Source organism: Trachypithecus francoisi, unplaced genomic scaffold (genome assembly GCF_009764315.1).
Source record: "Trachypithecus francoisi isolate TF-2019V2 unplaced genomic scaffold, Tfra_2.0 Lachesis_group3, whole genome shotgun sequence".
Lineage (NCBI taxonomy): Eukaryota > Metazoa > Chordata > Mammalia > Primates > Cercopithecidae > Trachypithecus > Trachypithecus francoisi.
The window spans coordinates 3,654,059-3,671,421 of NW_022681468.1; the positions used below are offsets into that span (position 1 = coordinate 3,654,059).

The 17,363-nt window shown below is 51.9% G+C and overlaps 1 protein-coding gene across 5 annotated transcripts in view; it reads left to right on the forward strand.

Moving 5' to 3' along the window:
• CDC42BPB (CDC42 binding protein kinase beta) overlaps positions 1-17,363 on the forward strand; it is a 130,669-nt gene that overhangs the window by 43,393 nt on the left and 69,913 nt on the right. For all 5 annotated transcript variants that reach the window (XR_004432244.1, XM_033191192.1, XM_033191194.1 and 2 more), the window contains exons 2-5: positions 3,548-3,639; positions 7,930-8,013; positions 12,507-12,602; positions 16,802-16,950. Coding sequence is in view for 4 of the 5 variants with exons in the window: in XM_033191192.1 (XP_033047083.1) it covers positions 3,548-3,639; positions 7,930-8,013; positions 12,507-12,602; positions 16,802-16,950 (421 nt within the window). In the remaining variant the exon portion in view is untranslated. The remainder of the gene's footprint in view (positions 1-3,547; positions 3,640-7,929; positions 8,014-12,506; positions 12,603-16,801; positions 16,951-17,363) is intronic.

The following is a 17,363-nucleotide window of genomic DNA, read 5'->3' on the forward strand; positions in this document are numbered from 1 at the left end:
TGGGGGCCACCGTTCCTAACTCACTGTCTCACAGGCCCCAGGAACCTTCTGTGGCTCTTCTGATTGTGTGAGCGAACCTCAGTAGTGTTGAGCGACTGGCAAAGGAGAAAAATCCCACAGAATTAGTTAGATTAATAATACGGAACTCAGTCAGAAGCCCAGGAAGTGTCAGATTGCACGTATTTTGGAGCTAATTGTAGCCATTCCAGTGGTAAGAAATAGGACAGAGAGGCCCTGTGCACTTTGCCCAGTTCCCCCAGAGGCACCTTTAGTAAAACTATAGTGATAGAGAATTTGAAGAAGAGCCAGACAGAATAAAACCTAATATAAACCATGTAGATTTGGGCCAGAAGGTAAAAATAGAGACAGGTGCAAGAGAGATAGTTGACTGCAGAGATGCCAGACTGGCAGGATGCCTGGCGGTCACGAGCTGGTCTGGAGTCAGACGGTGTGGGCTCCAGTCCTGGCCCTGCCTCGCACTCTGTGTTCCTGGGAAGAGATGACCTGACGTCTCTCTAGGAGCGTCTTGTGGGGGATGTAACCAGTTGCCACAAAGTAGGGGGCTTAAACAACAGATGTTTCTCTCACAGCTCTGGAGGCCAAAAGTCCAGAGTCAGGGCGTCAGCCGGGCCACGTCCCTCAGAGGCTCTGGGGAGCCCTCTGTGCCCTCAGCTTCTGGGGCTGCTGGCGATGCTTGGCATTCCTTGTGTGCAGCCTCATCACTCCCGTCTCTGCCTCCGTCCCCACATGGCTCTTTTTTCCTCGGTCTCTGTGTCTGATTTCTCTCCTTTTAGAAGGACACCAGTCTTGTGTGGGCGGCAAGCCACCTAGGTGCGGAGGCAAGAGACCGAAGGCACGAGTTGTTCCAGTGTAATAAAATATATAAAATAAGAATAGTTCTACTAGATATAGGGCATAGATATGATTATTTATGAATATCATTAATCATTAGTTTGTAGCCATTACTCTTTATTCCAATATTATAATACTCCTCGCTCTACCATCATAACCTAGGGAAAACCAGGCCATACAGAGATAGGAGCTGAAGGGACATAGTGAGAAGTGACCAGAAGACAAGAGTGTGAGCCTTCTGTCACGCCCGGGCAGGGCCACCAGAGGGCTCCTTGGTCTAGCGGTAACGCCAGCATCTGGGAAGATGCCTGTTGCCAGGCGGACCGTGGTCTAGCGGCAGCGGCAGTGCCCAGGAAAAACACCCGCTACTTAGCAGACCAGGAAAGGGCGTCTCCCTTTCCCCGGGGGAGTTTAGAGAAGACTCGACTCCTCCACCTCCTGTGGAGGGCGTGACGCCAGCCAGACCCGCCCGCAGTTCTCCAAGGCCTGATCCTCTCCTGGGAGGCTGTGCTTCAGCGGCCACGCTCCTGGTCCGCCTTCGTGTTCCATCCTGCACACCTGGCCCTGCCTTTTAGCTAGCAGTAGCAAGTTAGTGAAAGTACTAAAAGTCTCTGATATGCAGAAATAATGGCGTAAGCTGTCTCTCTCCCCTCTCTCTCTGCCTCGGCTGCCAGGCAGGGAAGGGCCCCCTGTCCAGTGGACCCACATGACCTTGTGACCCACATGACCTTGTGACCCACATGACCTTACCTATTGTTGGAGATGGCTCACACTCCTTACCCTGCCCCTTTGTCTTGTATCCAACAAATATCAGCACAGCCTGGCATTCGGGGCCGCTGCCGGCCTCGGTGTCTTGGTGGTAGTGGTGCCCCGGGCCCAGCTGCCTTTCCTTTTATCTCTTTGTCTTGTGTCTTTATTTCTACAATCTCTCGTCTCCGCACACAGGGAGAAAAACCCACCGACCCTGTGGGGCTGGACCCTACAGTGTTGTTGGATTTAGGGCCCACTCTATTCCAGCAGGTGCCCTTATCTTCACTGGTTGTGTCTGTAAGGACCCTGTTTCCAAATGAGGTTACAGTCACAGGTTCTGAGCAGACAAGAGTTTTGCTGGGGACACTGTCCAACCTGGTCCAGGGCCCGCAGAAACCTGACTGAGTTTTCTCATCTGTGAAGTGTGGATAATAACAGAATTACTCTCAGAGAGTCCGAGAGAGGAGGCCGGGAAGAGCCGTGTAAAGTGCCTGAGTGGTGGATATCACTGTTACAGACGCCACAGGACCTATCCAGGACTGCCGTGGGTGTCCGGGGAGACCTCCGGCACTTTTAGGACCAGTGTTGGCTTGGAAATGTCTTGTGTTCCTCCAGCTGCCCTGTGGCTCCTACATGCAGGCAGGTGGAGCTCAGCTGTCACTCACCTCACGCACTTGTGTCCTGCACGTGGGCCGCGGGCACCCATCACTTGCTGTCTCAGTAGGTGTTCACCTGTTGGCTTTGACCAGGAGACTTTTGCAGTGGTGATGTTGGCTCTGATAGATACCGAAGTATACTATTGCGTGTTGCATAATGATGGGGATACCGTCGGAGAAATGTGTTGTTAGGCGGCTTTTGTCATTGTGCGAACATGACAACAGCACGTCACAGACTCAGATGGCAAAACCTACCCTGCACCTAGGCCACGTGGCACAACCTGCTGCTCCTGGGTTACATATCTATGCAGGGTGCAACAATTCCGAACCCTGTAGGCAGCTGTGGCACAGTGGTTTTTGTGTATCTATTTTTATTTATTTTTTTGAGATGTAGTCTCGCTTTGTTGCCCAGACTGGAGTGCAGTGGCACAATCTTGGCTCATTGCAACCTCCGGCTCCTTGGTTCAAACAATTCTCTTGTGTCAGCCTCCTGAATGGCTGAGATTACAGGCACCCGCCACCACATCTGGCTAATTTTTGTATTTTTAGTAAAGATGAGATTTCACCATGTTGGTCTGGCTAGTCTCAAACTCTTGATCTCAGGCGATCCGCCTGCCTCAGCCTCCTAAGGTGCTGGGATTACAGGCATGAGCCACCGCGCCTGGCCATATTTATGTATCTAAACATGGAAAAGATTCGGTAAAAGTATAGTAGTGTAATCTCACGGGATCACTGTTATGTATGTGGTCCGTTGTCGGCTGAAGCACTGTTACCAAGTGCATGACTGCAGTGGCTCAGGATCAACCTCGGTGTCTGTTAGTATAAATGTTCACTTTCCAAAACTTGTCAGGTACGAAATATTTTTAAACATAAACTTTTTTTGAAAGTATAACTTGGCTGGGCGCAGTGGCTCACGCCTGTAATCCCAGCACTTTGGGAGGTCGAGACGGGCGGATAACGAGGTCAGGAGATCGAGACCATCCTGGCTAACATGGTGAAACCCCATCTCTACTAAAAAATACAAAAAACTAGCCGGGCGAGGTGGCGGGCGCCTGTAGTCCCAGCTACTCGGGAGGCTGAGGCAGGAGAATGGCGTGAACTCGGGAGGCGGAGCTTGCAGTGAGCTGAGATCCGGCCACTGCACTCCAGCCTGGGCGACAGAGCAAGACTCCGTCTCAAAAAAAAAAAAAAAAGAAAGTATAACTTAGTGCAATACTCCAATCAATTAAAATTTTATATGGGTATCAACTGATTAGACTAAATTGTTGGTTTTACTCTTTTACTTGTAGCTAAACCATTTACACAGCTGGTGAAAGAAATGCAGCTTCATCGAGAAGACTTTGAAATAATTAAAGTAATTGGAAGAGGTGCTTTCGGTGAGGTAAGATGAACTTCATTTTGTTAACTTTGCCTAAATTGCCAAGACATCAGCAGCTTCCATTTCACCTTTTTATGGACCTATACATTGGTTTGGGGATGAGGTAATTGGTATCATTTGGAGAGTTTGTTTTTTCCTATCTCTCTTTCTGAGATGAGGTCTCACTGTGTTGCCCAGGCTGGCCTTGAACTCCTGGGCTCAAGTGATATCCCCGCCTCGGCCTTCCAAGGAGCCGGGGAGAAAATCTGAAAGATAGAACGAAGAGAAAGGAAACTCGAAAGCTTCTGACTAACCTGGGATATTGTTGGGACCAAAAATAGTTTCTTCAGATGTAGTTTTTGTTTTTGAGATAGAGTCTTGCACTGTCACCCAGGCTGGAGTGCAGTGGTGCCATCTTGGCTCATGGCAACCTCTGCCTTCTGGGTTCAAGCTATCCTCATGCCTCAGCCTCCCGAGTAGCTGGGACTACAGGTGCTGACACCACACCTAGCTAATTTTTGTACTTATTGTAGAAATGAGGTTTTGCCGTGTTGGCCAGGCTGGTCTCGAACTCCTGGCCTCAAGTGAGCCACCCGCCCAGGCCTCCCAAAGTGCTGAGATTACAGGTGTGAGCCCCTGCACCCAGCCTTCTGACATAGTTTCTGAAACTCCATTTGTTAACTGAATTTTGACTTCTTGGCATTTTCTAAAAAACACAGAGAGGGTTGAATAGCAGCTGTTTTGCATGCTCTATGCTTGCTTGCCATTGACACACCCAGTGTGGCTCTGGGTCCTGTTGGCTTTGCCTAGGGCTAGAGGGCCAGCCATGCGGGTGCAGCTGGAGAGGCTCACCAGGTCCCTTGTATGGGGCTAGGAGCCCTGCCCTGGGAGGCCTGTGGCACGGTGTGGCCTCGCCTTGCAGGCCGTCTCCACAGATCTGCCTTGGCCTTGCAAGATGGTTCTGGCAAGACCAAGGGAGAGGTCCACCTCCCTCAGCGGCTGCAGGACTGCCTCAGGTGGTTTGACAGTGAGTCACTGGAAAAGCTTTGCTTCTTAAACTGTGCAGTGCCTTAGCACCTATGCCGAGGTTTGATCTAAGCTCTCCTCGGCTGGAGAACTGTGCCGGTTGGTTCATTGAGGAAAAATCAAACAAGAAAACACCCTGTGTCACATCCCAGCAGCAGGTGTGCTCTGCCCACAGCAAACCTACTGGACACAACTACGAAGTGAGATGGCCTTTACTGTGCAGGGCATGCATTTTCCAACGTGCAGACGTGAAAGAAGGCAAATCAGTACTTTAGGGAAATAGCCCCCCTCTTGCAGCACCATCCCTGTGAATGAGTCTCGCCAGAGGGATGGGGAGGAGAGCAGTCCCTCCAAGGCTCATCCCGGGTGACTGCAGCTCCCAGTTTATCTCGTACAGACCCTGGATCCAGGCCTCACCAGCCAAAGTCAATTTACCACGGGCCAGGATGGGGCAGATTGTTTGTTTGTTTTGTTTGAGACAGGGTCTTGCTCTGTCACCCAGGCTGGAGTGTGCTGGCCTGATCACAGCTCACTGCAGCCTCTGCCACCCAGACTCAGGTGATCCTCCTTTCTCAGCCTCCTGAGTAGCTGTGACTGCAGGCATGTGCTACCTCGCCTGGCTAATTTTTTTATTATTTGTAGAAAAGGGGTGTCACTATGTCACCCAGACTGGTCTTGAACTCCTGGACTCAAGCAGCTCTTCCACCCCAGCCTCCGAAGTAGCTGGGGCCACAGGCATGCACCACCACACCCAGCTAGGTGTTTTCCTTTTTTCTTTTTAGTAGAGACGGGGATCTTGCTGTGTCGCCCAGAATAGTCTCGAATTCCTGGGCTCAAGTGATTCTTCTGCCTCTGACTTCCAGAGTGCTGGGATCATAGGCATGAGCCGCTGTACCTGGTTGAGAAAGCCTTTTAAAAATAAAAACGGATTGCATTAAGTGATTCCCTGTCTGCCTGCTACCAAGCATTAAGCTGCACCAGGTGTGGGGGCTTGGAGGTGAGCAGGGCCCAGGCCACACAGAGCCTTTCAGCCATGGCCAGACTTTCCAGAGTGCAGTTAGGAGGGAGGGAGAGGCACACCAGGACAGAGACACGACCAAGGGAAATGAAGGAATGAGAGAGAAAATTGTTTTAACAGAATAGTTTACGGTTATTTTTAGTACTCTTTTTTGCCAAAGAACTTAATGTGAAACTCAGTTTTGTGTGCGTTGCAGAGAAGATAACACGGATCGCTTTTTGAGCTCCTCCTGATTGAAGGGAGCCTGTCCCTCCCACGTGGCCTTTGCTTCTTGGATTCGCTCCTTGGTCTCGTTCCCTTGGAGCCTCAGGGTCCGTATCTGTGCGAGATGGATTTTAGAAATCCCCCGCAGCTGGGGTCGCATGAGGGTGAGGTGAGGGTGCAGACGCGCGGCTCAGCACCGTCTCTGGCACGCAGAACATGCCCGGTGAATGGCAGCTCTCACGGTGACTCTGCGATGTGACTGTGTGGTATTTGATGTTAGAAACAGGGAGGTAGATGATGATGCCATTTAAGAACTCTTCAGGCCATGGCTGCCGCAGGCACGGGGACATGCTGGCTGCTTGCCATTGGCAGCCAGAAGGTATGGAAGCCACTGTCACTGCCAGTGAGTAGCTTACAGGAAGTGCTGAGGTGGAGACTTGGGCCTGTGCATGAGTGACTTATGTAGGGTGGAATGTGCCAGACAGTGGTGCAGACATCTTGACGGGTGTTGGTAGTGATGGAGGAGCTCATTCAAGATTTGGTAGAGACTGAAAAGTCCAAGAGGACTTCCTGAAGGAGGTGGTGCTTGAGTTGTGCTTTAAAGAATGTGGCTGGTGGCCACACGCTGAGTGCTGACTGGGCCCCACACTGTGCTGGGCACATTAAATGTCGGGACTCGTGGGTCCTCATAGCTGTCTCAGGAGGCCAGTCCTGCCCTTAACCTCTTGTAGTGGTGGAACCTGAGCCACAGAGAAGTGAATTTGTAAGAGTTAAACTCCAGAGCCCACATGGCTAGTCCCTGCCTCTGTGAAGAAAAGGTTCTTGGTGCTGGAACTGGCACATGCTAGGCGGGTGCGGGGAGCCACATACAGAAGAGACAGGGTGGGGGGCACAGGTAGAAGGCACCGTCAGTGGTGGGGCAGTGGCAGCCGCAGATAGAAGGCGGGCCGGGGGAGGGGGTGGTGGAGCAGGGAGTAGGGGCTGTTGAAAACAGACAAGCTTGGGAGGTAATCTTGAGTTTTTAAAAGGTGGGTTTTTTAGGGGGAGGGTTAAAAATTTTTTTTTAAGTTTTTAAAAATTTTTTTTGAGACACAATCTCACTTTGTCCCGAGGCTAGAGTGCAGTGACGCGATCTCAGCTCACTGCAACCTCTGCCTCTCAAGTTCAAGTTGTTCTCCTGCCTCAGCCTCCCAAGTAGATGGGACTACAGGTGTGCGCTACCATGCCGGGGTAGTTTCCGTATTTTTAGTAGAGATGGGGTTTCACCATGTTGACCAGGCTGGTCTCAAACTCCTGACCTCAGGTGATCCACCCACCTTGGCCTCCCAAAGTGCTGGGATTACAGGTGTGAGCCACCTTGCTCAGCTGAATTGTTTTTTTTTTTTTTTTTTTTTTTGCGGGGGGGAACGGAGTCTCACTGTGTCGCCCAGGCTGGAGTGCAGTGCCATGATCTCGGCTCACTGTAACCTCTACCTCCCAGGTTCAAGCAATTCTCCTGCCTCAGCCTCCTGAGTAGCTGGGATTATAGAAGCATGCCACCACACCTGGCTTATTTTTTTGTATTTTTAGTAGAGATGGGATTTCACCATGTTGGACAGGCTGGTCTCAAACTCCTGGCCTCAAGTGATCCTCCTGCCTCAGCCTCCCAAAGTGCTGGGATTACAGGCACGAGCCACTGTGCCTAGCATCACTTAGCTATTTTAAAATGCACAGTACATGTGTCATTAACGACAGTTATCCTACTCTGCTATCAAACATTAGAAATTTTTTTCTGCCTTTGTTGTAAATGGAAATCTGCAGACGTAACCCAAAGTAGAGGGCAGTGAGCTACCACATGCCCGCCACTCACAGTGAAGCTTTGGAATGCACAGGCAGGACCCTTCAGGTTGCAGTGGGGTCAAGTTTCGATGCATAAAAAGGCAAATCTTCATTTACATGGAAAACTTGGTTTTCAGTCACGGCTGGTTTTGCAGGCTCCTAGGTTGTTTTCACTACAGTGTGGTTCCAGCATGCTAGCCTTTTGTTCCGGGAACCACATCTTTGTTCAACTCACATTTGCATTGCAGGTTGCTGTTGTCAAAATGAAGAATACTGAACGAATTTATGCAATGAAAATCCTCAACAAGTGGGAGATGCTGAAAAGAGCAGAGGTAAGTATGGAGCTTGAAAAGCCATACGAATGGGGTTTGGGGTGAGCAGAAAGTGACTGTGAAGCCAGCTGGGGAAAAGCTGCAGTCACCCCACAGCCCTGGGCCTCCCTTCCCCTGGGACAGAGCGAGCACTCTCTGTTGGGGAGGTCTCAGCCTCCTCCTGGCGCCTGTTGCTCCCCGCCTTGGCGATCACTCGCTTGCTGGACGCCGTTCCTGAGAGTGCACCCTCGAGAATGTTGGCAGGGTTCTGTTTACTGTAAAGGCAAATAAAAAGCTTCAGGAGAGTTTTAGCATTGATTGCAGTTCTGCTCCCTACACAAGAGGAATGAACACATCTGGATGCTGCTCACATACAGAATGGGTCTTTAGCTTCCCACCTAGAGGAGCCTGACGGTTACAGATGAAAGTGGACCACTATTGAGCAGGCTTTGATCAGCTCCTGTTTCTTAGTTCAGTGTCAGTCTTCTTAGTGGCTGTTCCATGCCCCTGACCCCATCTCTGTAGCCACGTGCTCAGCCCCTGGTCTCTCTCCTGCCTGCCCAAGGCAGGCCAGGCCTGCTGGGGAGCCCACGCTTTTCCTCTCTGGCCATCTTGAGTTTCTATCCTCGCCTGCCCTCTATCTTCCCTCCCCTACACTCAGAGCCCAGGCCCTTCGTGGCCAGTTGACCTGCTGCTTCCTGCTTCAGATCTGCTCCATCCATCATGCTCCATCCTCTCCCGTGACTCCTGCCTCTGCCAGAAGGCAGTAGTCCTCCTTGCAGGCTGCCGTTCATCACAATGGTTTGCTGTGGCCCCATGTGTCTCTGACCCGCCCTGAGCGACACCTGTGCCTGGCAGTGCTGCGGCGGCTGTAGGCTGCTCAGCCCTGTGGTCAGCGTTTGCTTCTGGAGTTGGATGCCTCTCAACGTGGCCGCCTCCTCATCTTGGGAAGTCCTTCTTGGGTTTCTAGACCCTCTCCTCTTACCACTGTCACCCTCCTAGTAATTTGAGGTGACCCTTTCCTCTTTGGTCCTGGAATTTGTGCCTGTGCTGCCCATGATGGTTGACACCTTGGGCCGACAGCAGGGCAACCATCGATTTGGGCCAGATCTCTCCAGGGCCCTGGGTTTTGTTAACTTGGGGGTGTTACCGGTTCCTTGTGACTCAGTCATTCTGACTTTTCTCTCCTCCGCTCCGGACCCATTTCCCCTTTCCCTGCCGTGGCACCCAGCACAAGGTCTCGCACCCATTTGTTGCTCACTGAACGCATGTTGGTTGACAAGAGTTAGCACCATTTTGCAGTCACCTTGGTCTCAAAATATCAGTGGCCTGTGATTGCTTCGGCTCCCTGCATCTCTCAGCTTCTGGGATGCACACGGTCTCCCTTCTTTGGGAGAAGCCTTTGCTCTCTTTGCCTCCATCCTCACTCAGTCATCTCACTGTGTGCTTCCGCTGGGCCTGCCTTCAGCCCCAGCAGCCCTCTCCCCACCCCAAACAGTGGCAAACACGGGAATGCTGTTGGAGCAGACTTTTAGGGGGAAGAAGTAGCTACTGTTACATGAAAGTGTGGAGAGGTATAAGGTGTTTGGTATTTGCACAAATGTCATGTTAGATGAGTACATTTTAAAAGAGTAAATATTGCTGATTTAATTTGAATCTGGTTACACAGATCCAGTTTAACTGGCATGCTCAGAAAAGCCCAAGAATGTTTGCTAGTCGTGATGATTATCCTGGAGTATGTATAATGGGCTCTATGTGTGTGTAAGAGATATAAATATGGTGCTAGTTGCAAATAATTTATCTTTTTATTTTTATTTCATAGACTTAACTTTAAACATTAGATTTTATAATACTGATTTACAAATGATTAAAAGCATGAATTAAACAAGAGGTTGGTAGGTAGAAGAGTTGCTAAGCAGTGTAAGTTTATAATTTTTCCACCAGGCTAGGTAGGTCTTTATTTCATCTCACTTGTTTAAAAAATATTAAAAGTTTCTCTCTCTGCTCCTTAGACAAAGCTGCTGGATAATACATCAGTTTCCTGTCAGCAGGTCACCCTGCGGGTAGTCCCTAGTTTTAAGAATGGGTTTTTCCTAAATGCTCTGGGCAGCCGCCAGGCAGAGCTTCAGGGAGTGTCTCCTAGAGGCGTTGGCGCAGCTGCTGCAGATCCCCGGGGCAGCCTCGGCCTCCTGAGCCCACGGCCTCAGCTCACCTGGGACTCAGCACTCCATCCCCATTTCTTTCTGGGGGTGTGTTCTGGAGGACAGGTGGACAGGCACACCGGGGCGCAGGTTTCCTTGTAGTTGTCCCTTCAGGGCCTTGTGGCCGTTGGCAGAGGGGTCGTGATGGTTCCAGAACTGCTGGTCTCTGCATGTCTGGACATGAGCAAGCTGAATGCTGACCCCCGTCATGCTGTCATTAGTAGAACTGGGACACAGCTGCAACAACCATTTCATTTCTTTTTTCTTTTTTTTTTTTTTTTTTTTTTTTTTTTTTTTGAGGCGGAGTCTCGCTCTGTCGCCCAGGCTGGAGTGCAGTGGCGCAATCTTGGCTCACTGCAAGCTCCGCCTCCCGGGTTCACGCCATTCTCCTGCCTCAGCCTCCCAAGTAGCTGGGACTACAGGCGGCCACCACCTCGCCCGGCTAGTTTTTTGTATTTTTTAGTAGAGACGGGGTTTCACCGTGTTAGCCAGGATGGTCTTGATCTCCTGACCTCGTGATCCACCCGTCTCGGCCTCCCAAAGTGCTGGGATTACAGGCTTGAGCCACCGCGCCCGGCCTTTTTTTCTTTTTTGAGACAGAGTCTCTCCCTGTCCCCCAGGCTGGAGTGCAATGGTGCAATCTTGGCTCACTGCAACCTCCGCCTCCTGGGTTCAAACGATTCTCCTGCCTCAGCCTCCCGAGTAGCTGGGACTACAGGCACCCGCCACCACGCCCAGCTCATTTTTGTATTTTTAGTAGAAACAGGGTTTCACCATGTTGGCCAAGCTAGTCTCGAACTCCTGACCTTGTGATCCATCTGCCTCGGCCTCCCAAAGTGCTGGGATTACAAGCGTGAGTCACTGTGCATAGCCAACTATTTCATTTTAAAAGAAAACCCTTTTTTTCTTGTTTTAGAGACAGGGTCTCACTCTGTTACTCTGTTGTATGGGCTGGAGTACAGTGGTGTGATCTCGGCTGGGCTCATCCATCCTCCCACCTCAGCCTCTTGAGTAGCTGGGACTGCAGATGGGTGCCACCACACCCAGCTAATTTTTAAGATTCTTTGTAGAGACAGGGTCTCACTATGTTGCCTAGGCTGGTCTCAAACTCCTGGGCTCAAGTGATCCTCCCGCCTTGGCCTCCCAAAGTGCTAGGATTATAGCGTGAGCCACCATGGGCAGCCTGAAAGGAAGACTTTTTAAAGTTTAGTAAAAGAAAACCTTGTAGAAGAAAGAAGTCTCAGAGGCCACTGGGAGGCTCAGCTGAGAGCCAGTCGGAGCCATGCCCTCGTGCCTCGCATGGCAAGCTCTCCATAGTGTACTTACAGTTTTGTTAAGCTTGACAAGTTTCAAGTGTAAGACAGTTTAAATCTTGTTCTATGCTCAATAAAGAAGAAACCATGTTAAAATTTCGCCAAAGGCGTGGTGACTTTTTTTTTTTTCTTTTTTGAGACAGTCTCGCTCTGTGGTCCAGGCTGGAGCACAGTGGTGCGATTTCCGCTCACCACAACCTCTACCTGCTGGGTTCAGGCAGTTTTCCTGCCTCAGCCTCCTGCGTAGCTGGGATTACAGGCACCTGCCACCACGCCTGGCTAGTTTTTAGTATAGGTGGGGTTTCATCATGTTGGCCAGGCTGGTCTTGAACTCCTGACTTCAGGTGATCCACCCACCTTGGCCTCCCAAAGTGCTAGGTTTACAGGTGTGAACCACTGCACTCAGCCAGGCCTGGTGACTTTTAAACAGAGATGCCACCTGGGCATTAAAACTCTTCTGGAAGCCATAGCAGGATAGAGGGCAGCGTCTTGCCCTGTGCTGCTGGCCGTAGGCCTTCCTCGTGGAGTCTGTCACAATCGTGTCATCCCTATACTGTGATTTCTGCAAACGTGTGTGCCCTCTCATGCCAGCTGCATGGCAGCTCTACAGTGGGTATAGGACGGAGAGGGCAGACACGTGGGGCCACCCATGCCATCGATACTTGGCGGAGGTTGATCTGGTAGAGAAGTCAGGTGGTGCTGGGTGGGAGGAGTCCAGTCAGGAATCCACATGAGGGTGGGGTGAATCTTAAGTGTCGGCCACAGAAATGGTGCCTGTGGGACAGCAGGGTGCAAGGGCGTCCTCAGCAGCCCTTGGAAGTTCACAGGGGTTGGGAGAGGAAGGGATGAGGGATGACTCAGCCTCTGCAGCCTCGGGGTGGTGCACAAGGAGGAGCCCAGAAGGCAGGGACACCATGGCTGGAGCCACTGTCCCAGCAGGGACCCCGAGACTGACCTACTTCCCAGTAAACACAGACTGACGCCCCTCATTGCTTTGCAGACCGCGTGCTTCCGAGAGGAGCGCGATGTGCTGGTGAACGGCGACTGCCAGTGGATCACCGCGCTGCACTACGCCTTTCAGGACGAGAACCACCTGGTAGGTTGCACGGCCAGAGACTTGGTCAGGGCATTCGCTCTGGCTTTATTCCTTTATGCTGTCACTAAAAATTCAGTAAGACAACATGCAACTGACATTTTAAAAATGTGTATTGGACAGGATAAAACGGAGGGGCTTGTTTTCATACAGTAATTGTCAGGTAGAACTTTTTAAAAATAAACCTGTGAAAGTAAGGACTTCGTTTTTTGCTAATCACTAGAGAAGCTGATTAGTTCGTTTGCTGGGTTTGTTACATTTAAATCAGCTGGGAATTTGAAGAAACACTTTGAATCTTGGATTATTGGGAATAAGGAACTGCAGTGGGGATTCAGCCGTGTGGACGTTTTTGCCTCCATCTCATCTCGGGCTGAGTCAGGGACTGCCTCTCGTGTGCCTGCAGTCCTCCTGTCGCTGCCCCAGGCCCTTCTGACAGGTTTTAGGTGACTCTTGGTCTCCACGCTGCCTGTGTATTTTTCTGACTTAAACAGGGCTTGCTTTCAGGACGGACGGAGCAGCCTCGTGGCGCACATGCGTGCGCATCGTCAAGTGCGTTCGCCTCTACTGCACTCTAAGGCAGCTGACTTAGCGGTGAAGGGGAAACCAGCCCTTGGTCTCGGCCGCTGAGTGGCCCACAGACCACCTTGTTCAGGACTTTTTATTCCTAGAATGACTCTCCAGGTTTGCCTGAACCTAAAAGTGTCCACTACTGGAGCTCTGGGTGGACGGGACACGTGCAGACTTCAGAGAAGCAGGTCTGAGCCCAACTCATTCCCAGTGGCACCGTTTCTGCAGCGGTGGCAAGAGGGGCGTGGTCGCTGTGGTCACCGAACCTCAGGGCAGGGACCCAAGGCTTCCTTTTCCACGACAGCCAACGCGTATGTCCACCTGAAGCTCCTGGGTTGTGTGCTCCGCTGGTTCACAGCAGATGGAGTAGTGTCGGATCCTTCCATTCACCCTGAGTAATCCTTGAAGCATCAGAGAAAGCCCTGAGATTTGAACACCGAGGATTAGAGGAAAGGGTGTGCTGATTATTTAGACTTTACATATATGTGTTTGCCCAGCAGAGGGGGCAGCTGGTGTTTGTTGAGCACTTAGGACATTTCAGGCCCACAAGGGTCCCCGTCAGGCTTCCCAACGACCCAGTGATTCCACCGTTTCATAAGGGGGTGTCTGGGGCAGAGAGAGGCAAAGTCACTTGCCCAAAGTGACCACATGGATGACAGCCCCTGTGTCCCAGTCCCAGCTCTAACCTGGCAAGCAGGTTCCGGGTCCTCTGCTCTGGGGCCATCTCCACATAAACCCCCGCCCCCCGCTTCCTGCTCAGTGTCCCTTTTCCTGGGACCCTGGTGGACTGTCTCCAGTTCATTTCCACTTTTGATAAGAACTGAGTGAAGTTTCTAAGGAGTACAGGCAACTGGGATCTGTACGAAGGAAGATAATGCTTCTTGTTTTGTTTCTAATATTTTTCTGAAATTAGCATGCTGGCATCTAAAATGTTAGGTGTTGCCGGGTGTATTCTAAGTTAAGACACATCAGTTAGGAGCGCCTGTGAAGATTCCATGTTCTCGAGGTTTTGGAGTTGCCCAGGTAGAAGTACCATGAAAATGAAGGATGACAGAACAAAGGCGAGGCCTCGGAAGCTTTCTGGCCCGTGTCTGCGGGGCCAGCTTCTGCAGTGCACACCTGCCACCTTGAGCGGGGGTGTTGAGGGTTAGGCCAGTTCCCCTTCCTATGGTTGTGAGGCTGGCCGGAGTGCAGGCTGCTGTCAGGTGCCTCTCACAGTGATAGGGAAACATGGGTTCCTCTGGCCACCCACCGGTTCTGGGTGGGTTCTGCCACAGCTTGTATTGGAGCTATCTCGCGGAGTTTTATCAAAATTAGACCTGTTTGACTGCTAACTGAAACTTACTGGCTTAACTCAGCACCCCGCGTTCTGTGACAGGACAGGCTAGGTCTGGTTCTCATTCCGGAGTGGGTCTCTGCCGTCTACCTCACGAGCTCCCGCGTTAGCTTTCCTCACAGACCATGTTCCAGGAGACCATTGATCAGACCCAGTGCTGCTGTAGGATGCCCCTGCTCATCTTAGAGTTCTCGGCAGACGTGGACGCGGCCGGGGCTCAGCTAGTAAGGGCTTGACTCAACCCCATGGCTTTCTTCAGGGGCCCGAGGGCCTGGCCCTTCGCCCTTCGTTCACTGCATCTCCCTGGCCCCGTGTGTGTCTGTCAAGGCCGGGGCGTCTCCCTCTGAAATGCCTGCAGTGTGCATCCACCACCCCTTTCTCCATTGCCCTCCGCACACAGTGGCACCTCCATGCCTGGGCTTCTGAACATAGTTGGGGAACATCACCCACTCACTGCTCTGAGAGCGGGGCTGCAGCCACCACTGTGGCTGGCCCTCCCCATTTGGCAGGCTCCAGTGTGCCACTGCCACTTTCCTCCTAGCCGCTTTGCATGCACCCCTTCATCTGGAGCACAACCCCGGCTCTCCTCAGGCCTTTGCTTGGCAGCCTCTGGCCGGGCCACCTCACCAGGGGACCTGCGGTCGGCTGGCACTCACCCCTGCCTGCTCTCCGTGCTGACCACGGTCTCTCCCGCCCCCAGTGTGAGCTCCGCTGAGCCAGGGGCCTTGCTGTCTCGTGCATGCCAGTGCCCCCGTTGCCAGAGGGGCCAACAGGGCCACGGTGAGGGTGCACAAGCAAATGAACAAACTGAAAAACTCAGCGGGGAAGGACAGGCAGTGCCTGAGCCAGGGCAGGGAGGCTGAGGCTGCCCTCGGTGCTTGAGGAAGGCTCCACAGGGCGGGACAGCTGTGGAGAGGCTTGGAAGGGATGAGAGTTTGCTGGTAAAGATTCTTTTGAGAGCAAGGACCTAGAATGAAGGCTTCTGTCATTTCCTCTGATCTAGCTGGGCCCCTCCCTTTCTCAGACAAGCCCACCGGTGTGGCGCTCCCCTTCCTTTGGAGACACGCAGTCTGGTTGGGTGTGATGAGCGTGGAGTCTGACTGTTGGGCCCAGGTCTTTGTTCTGTCCTTGCCTGCTGGGCGACCCTGGGCCCATCCCCAAGCCTCCCGTGTTGATGGGGTCTTGGTACCGGAGGCTAGGGTAGGTGGGAGCGTGAACAGGACAGCACTGGCCTGCGTCTCACAGCCTGGGCCTGAGCGTAGGCCTTCATGGTGACAGAAGCTGATATGATTGGGTTCTCAATAAATACTACAGGGTCACTGCCCCAACTGATAACAGGGCGTTTCCTCCCTGTGTGGGTTGGTTAAAAGCTAGCTGTCCAGACCAGAGCATCCATCTCATCACAGGAAATTTGCACCAAGGAAGGCAGCTCCTGTGAGGTGCAGGCCACGTGCTTCCCCAGCAGTCCCTGAGGCACAGTGGCCCCAGAGATGGAGGTGTTGGCTGCCACCCTGACTCTGGCTGTGATGGTCTTGCCTGTCCTGGTCCTCTCTGACCTGTGAGATGTCCCCACTGGGGCCTCCACAGACTGTGGGCTTTGTGCTCTGAACTTTCTAAGTACTGCAAGAGACAGGCTGTCCTCAGGCAGAGCTCCACACGGGCTCACCTCGGGGTCGCCCACTCCGAGCACATGGCTGGCCTGGTGGGGAGGGAACTAGCAGGGAAGTGACGGGTTCAGCCCTGTTAGCAGATGTTTTTTCTTCCATTACTCCAATTTCTACTTAAGCAGGAGCTTTTCTGAGGTTTCTGTTGGAGTGAACCTATAAGTAATTATTTTTCGGCTCTTTTATGATATAATCTTTCCAATAAGAACTGCTGATACCATGTGTGATGTTAGATACTTCGCCTCCCTTCTGTGGTCTGGTCCGTAACATGAGGGCCTGGAGAATTATTTTTAAACCCACAGGATTGACGGGCTGTTAACTGTGCTTCTGCTTTGGGTCACTAGCTTTTAGAGTGCCCTCTCCAACATCAAACCCTTTCATCATTCCTCCCATTGATTAAATACATCACTTACTGACGTCCGCTCTCTGCCATATGCACACCTGAAGATGGCGGCATCGTGGACGCGTCGGGGCATGCCTTCCAAAAGGAGGGTCTTGGGTGACAGAAGAGCAGCTGAGATGCCACGAGCCAGACCTGGAGCCTGAGAACCTCGCCATGAAAGGCTGGCCTTTAATTGTCAGGTTTGGTGGTGACTAAATGTGGTATTCTCTCCCCTTCTCTTTGCAATTTGTAGTACTTAGTCATGGATTACTATGTGGGTGGTGATTTACTGACCCTGCTCAGCAAATTTGAAGACAAGCTTCCAGAAGATATGGCGAGGTTCTACATTGGTGAAATGGTGCTGGCCATTGACTCCATCCATCAGCTTCATTACGTGCACAGGTAACCAGCTTCTGATATATTTTATGGAAACCACGTTTAATTGTTAAAATAATCCTTTCAGAGCTCCCAAGTCCAGGCCACCCCAGGAAGCCATGTAGGTCGCGAGTCCCCACATTGAGCTGCCGCAGCACAGACTGATTTGCCCACATCACCGTCTTCCAGCCCCAGCACCCAGTGGATCCCAGCTCTCATTGTTGCAGTTGTGATGGTCTAACTCCTGTCAGCTGAAGCCACTGTGTCTTTTGACATTTATTTGACGTTGACTCAACCTCTCCCTGCCTGAGACCCCCCCTCCCTGAAATGCCTGTGCTCCCTGGGACTCATGTGGGGCTCGGGGTCCTCTGTCTCTACCGCCCGATACCCCCTCCCTAAAATGCTGGTGCTCCCTGGGGCTCATGTGGGGCTCGGGATCC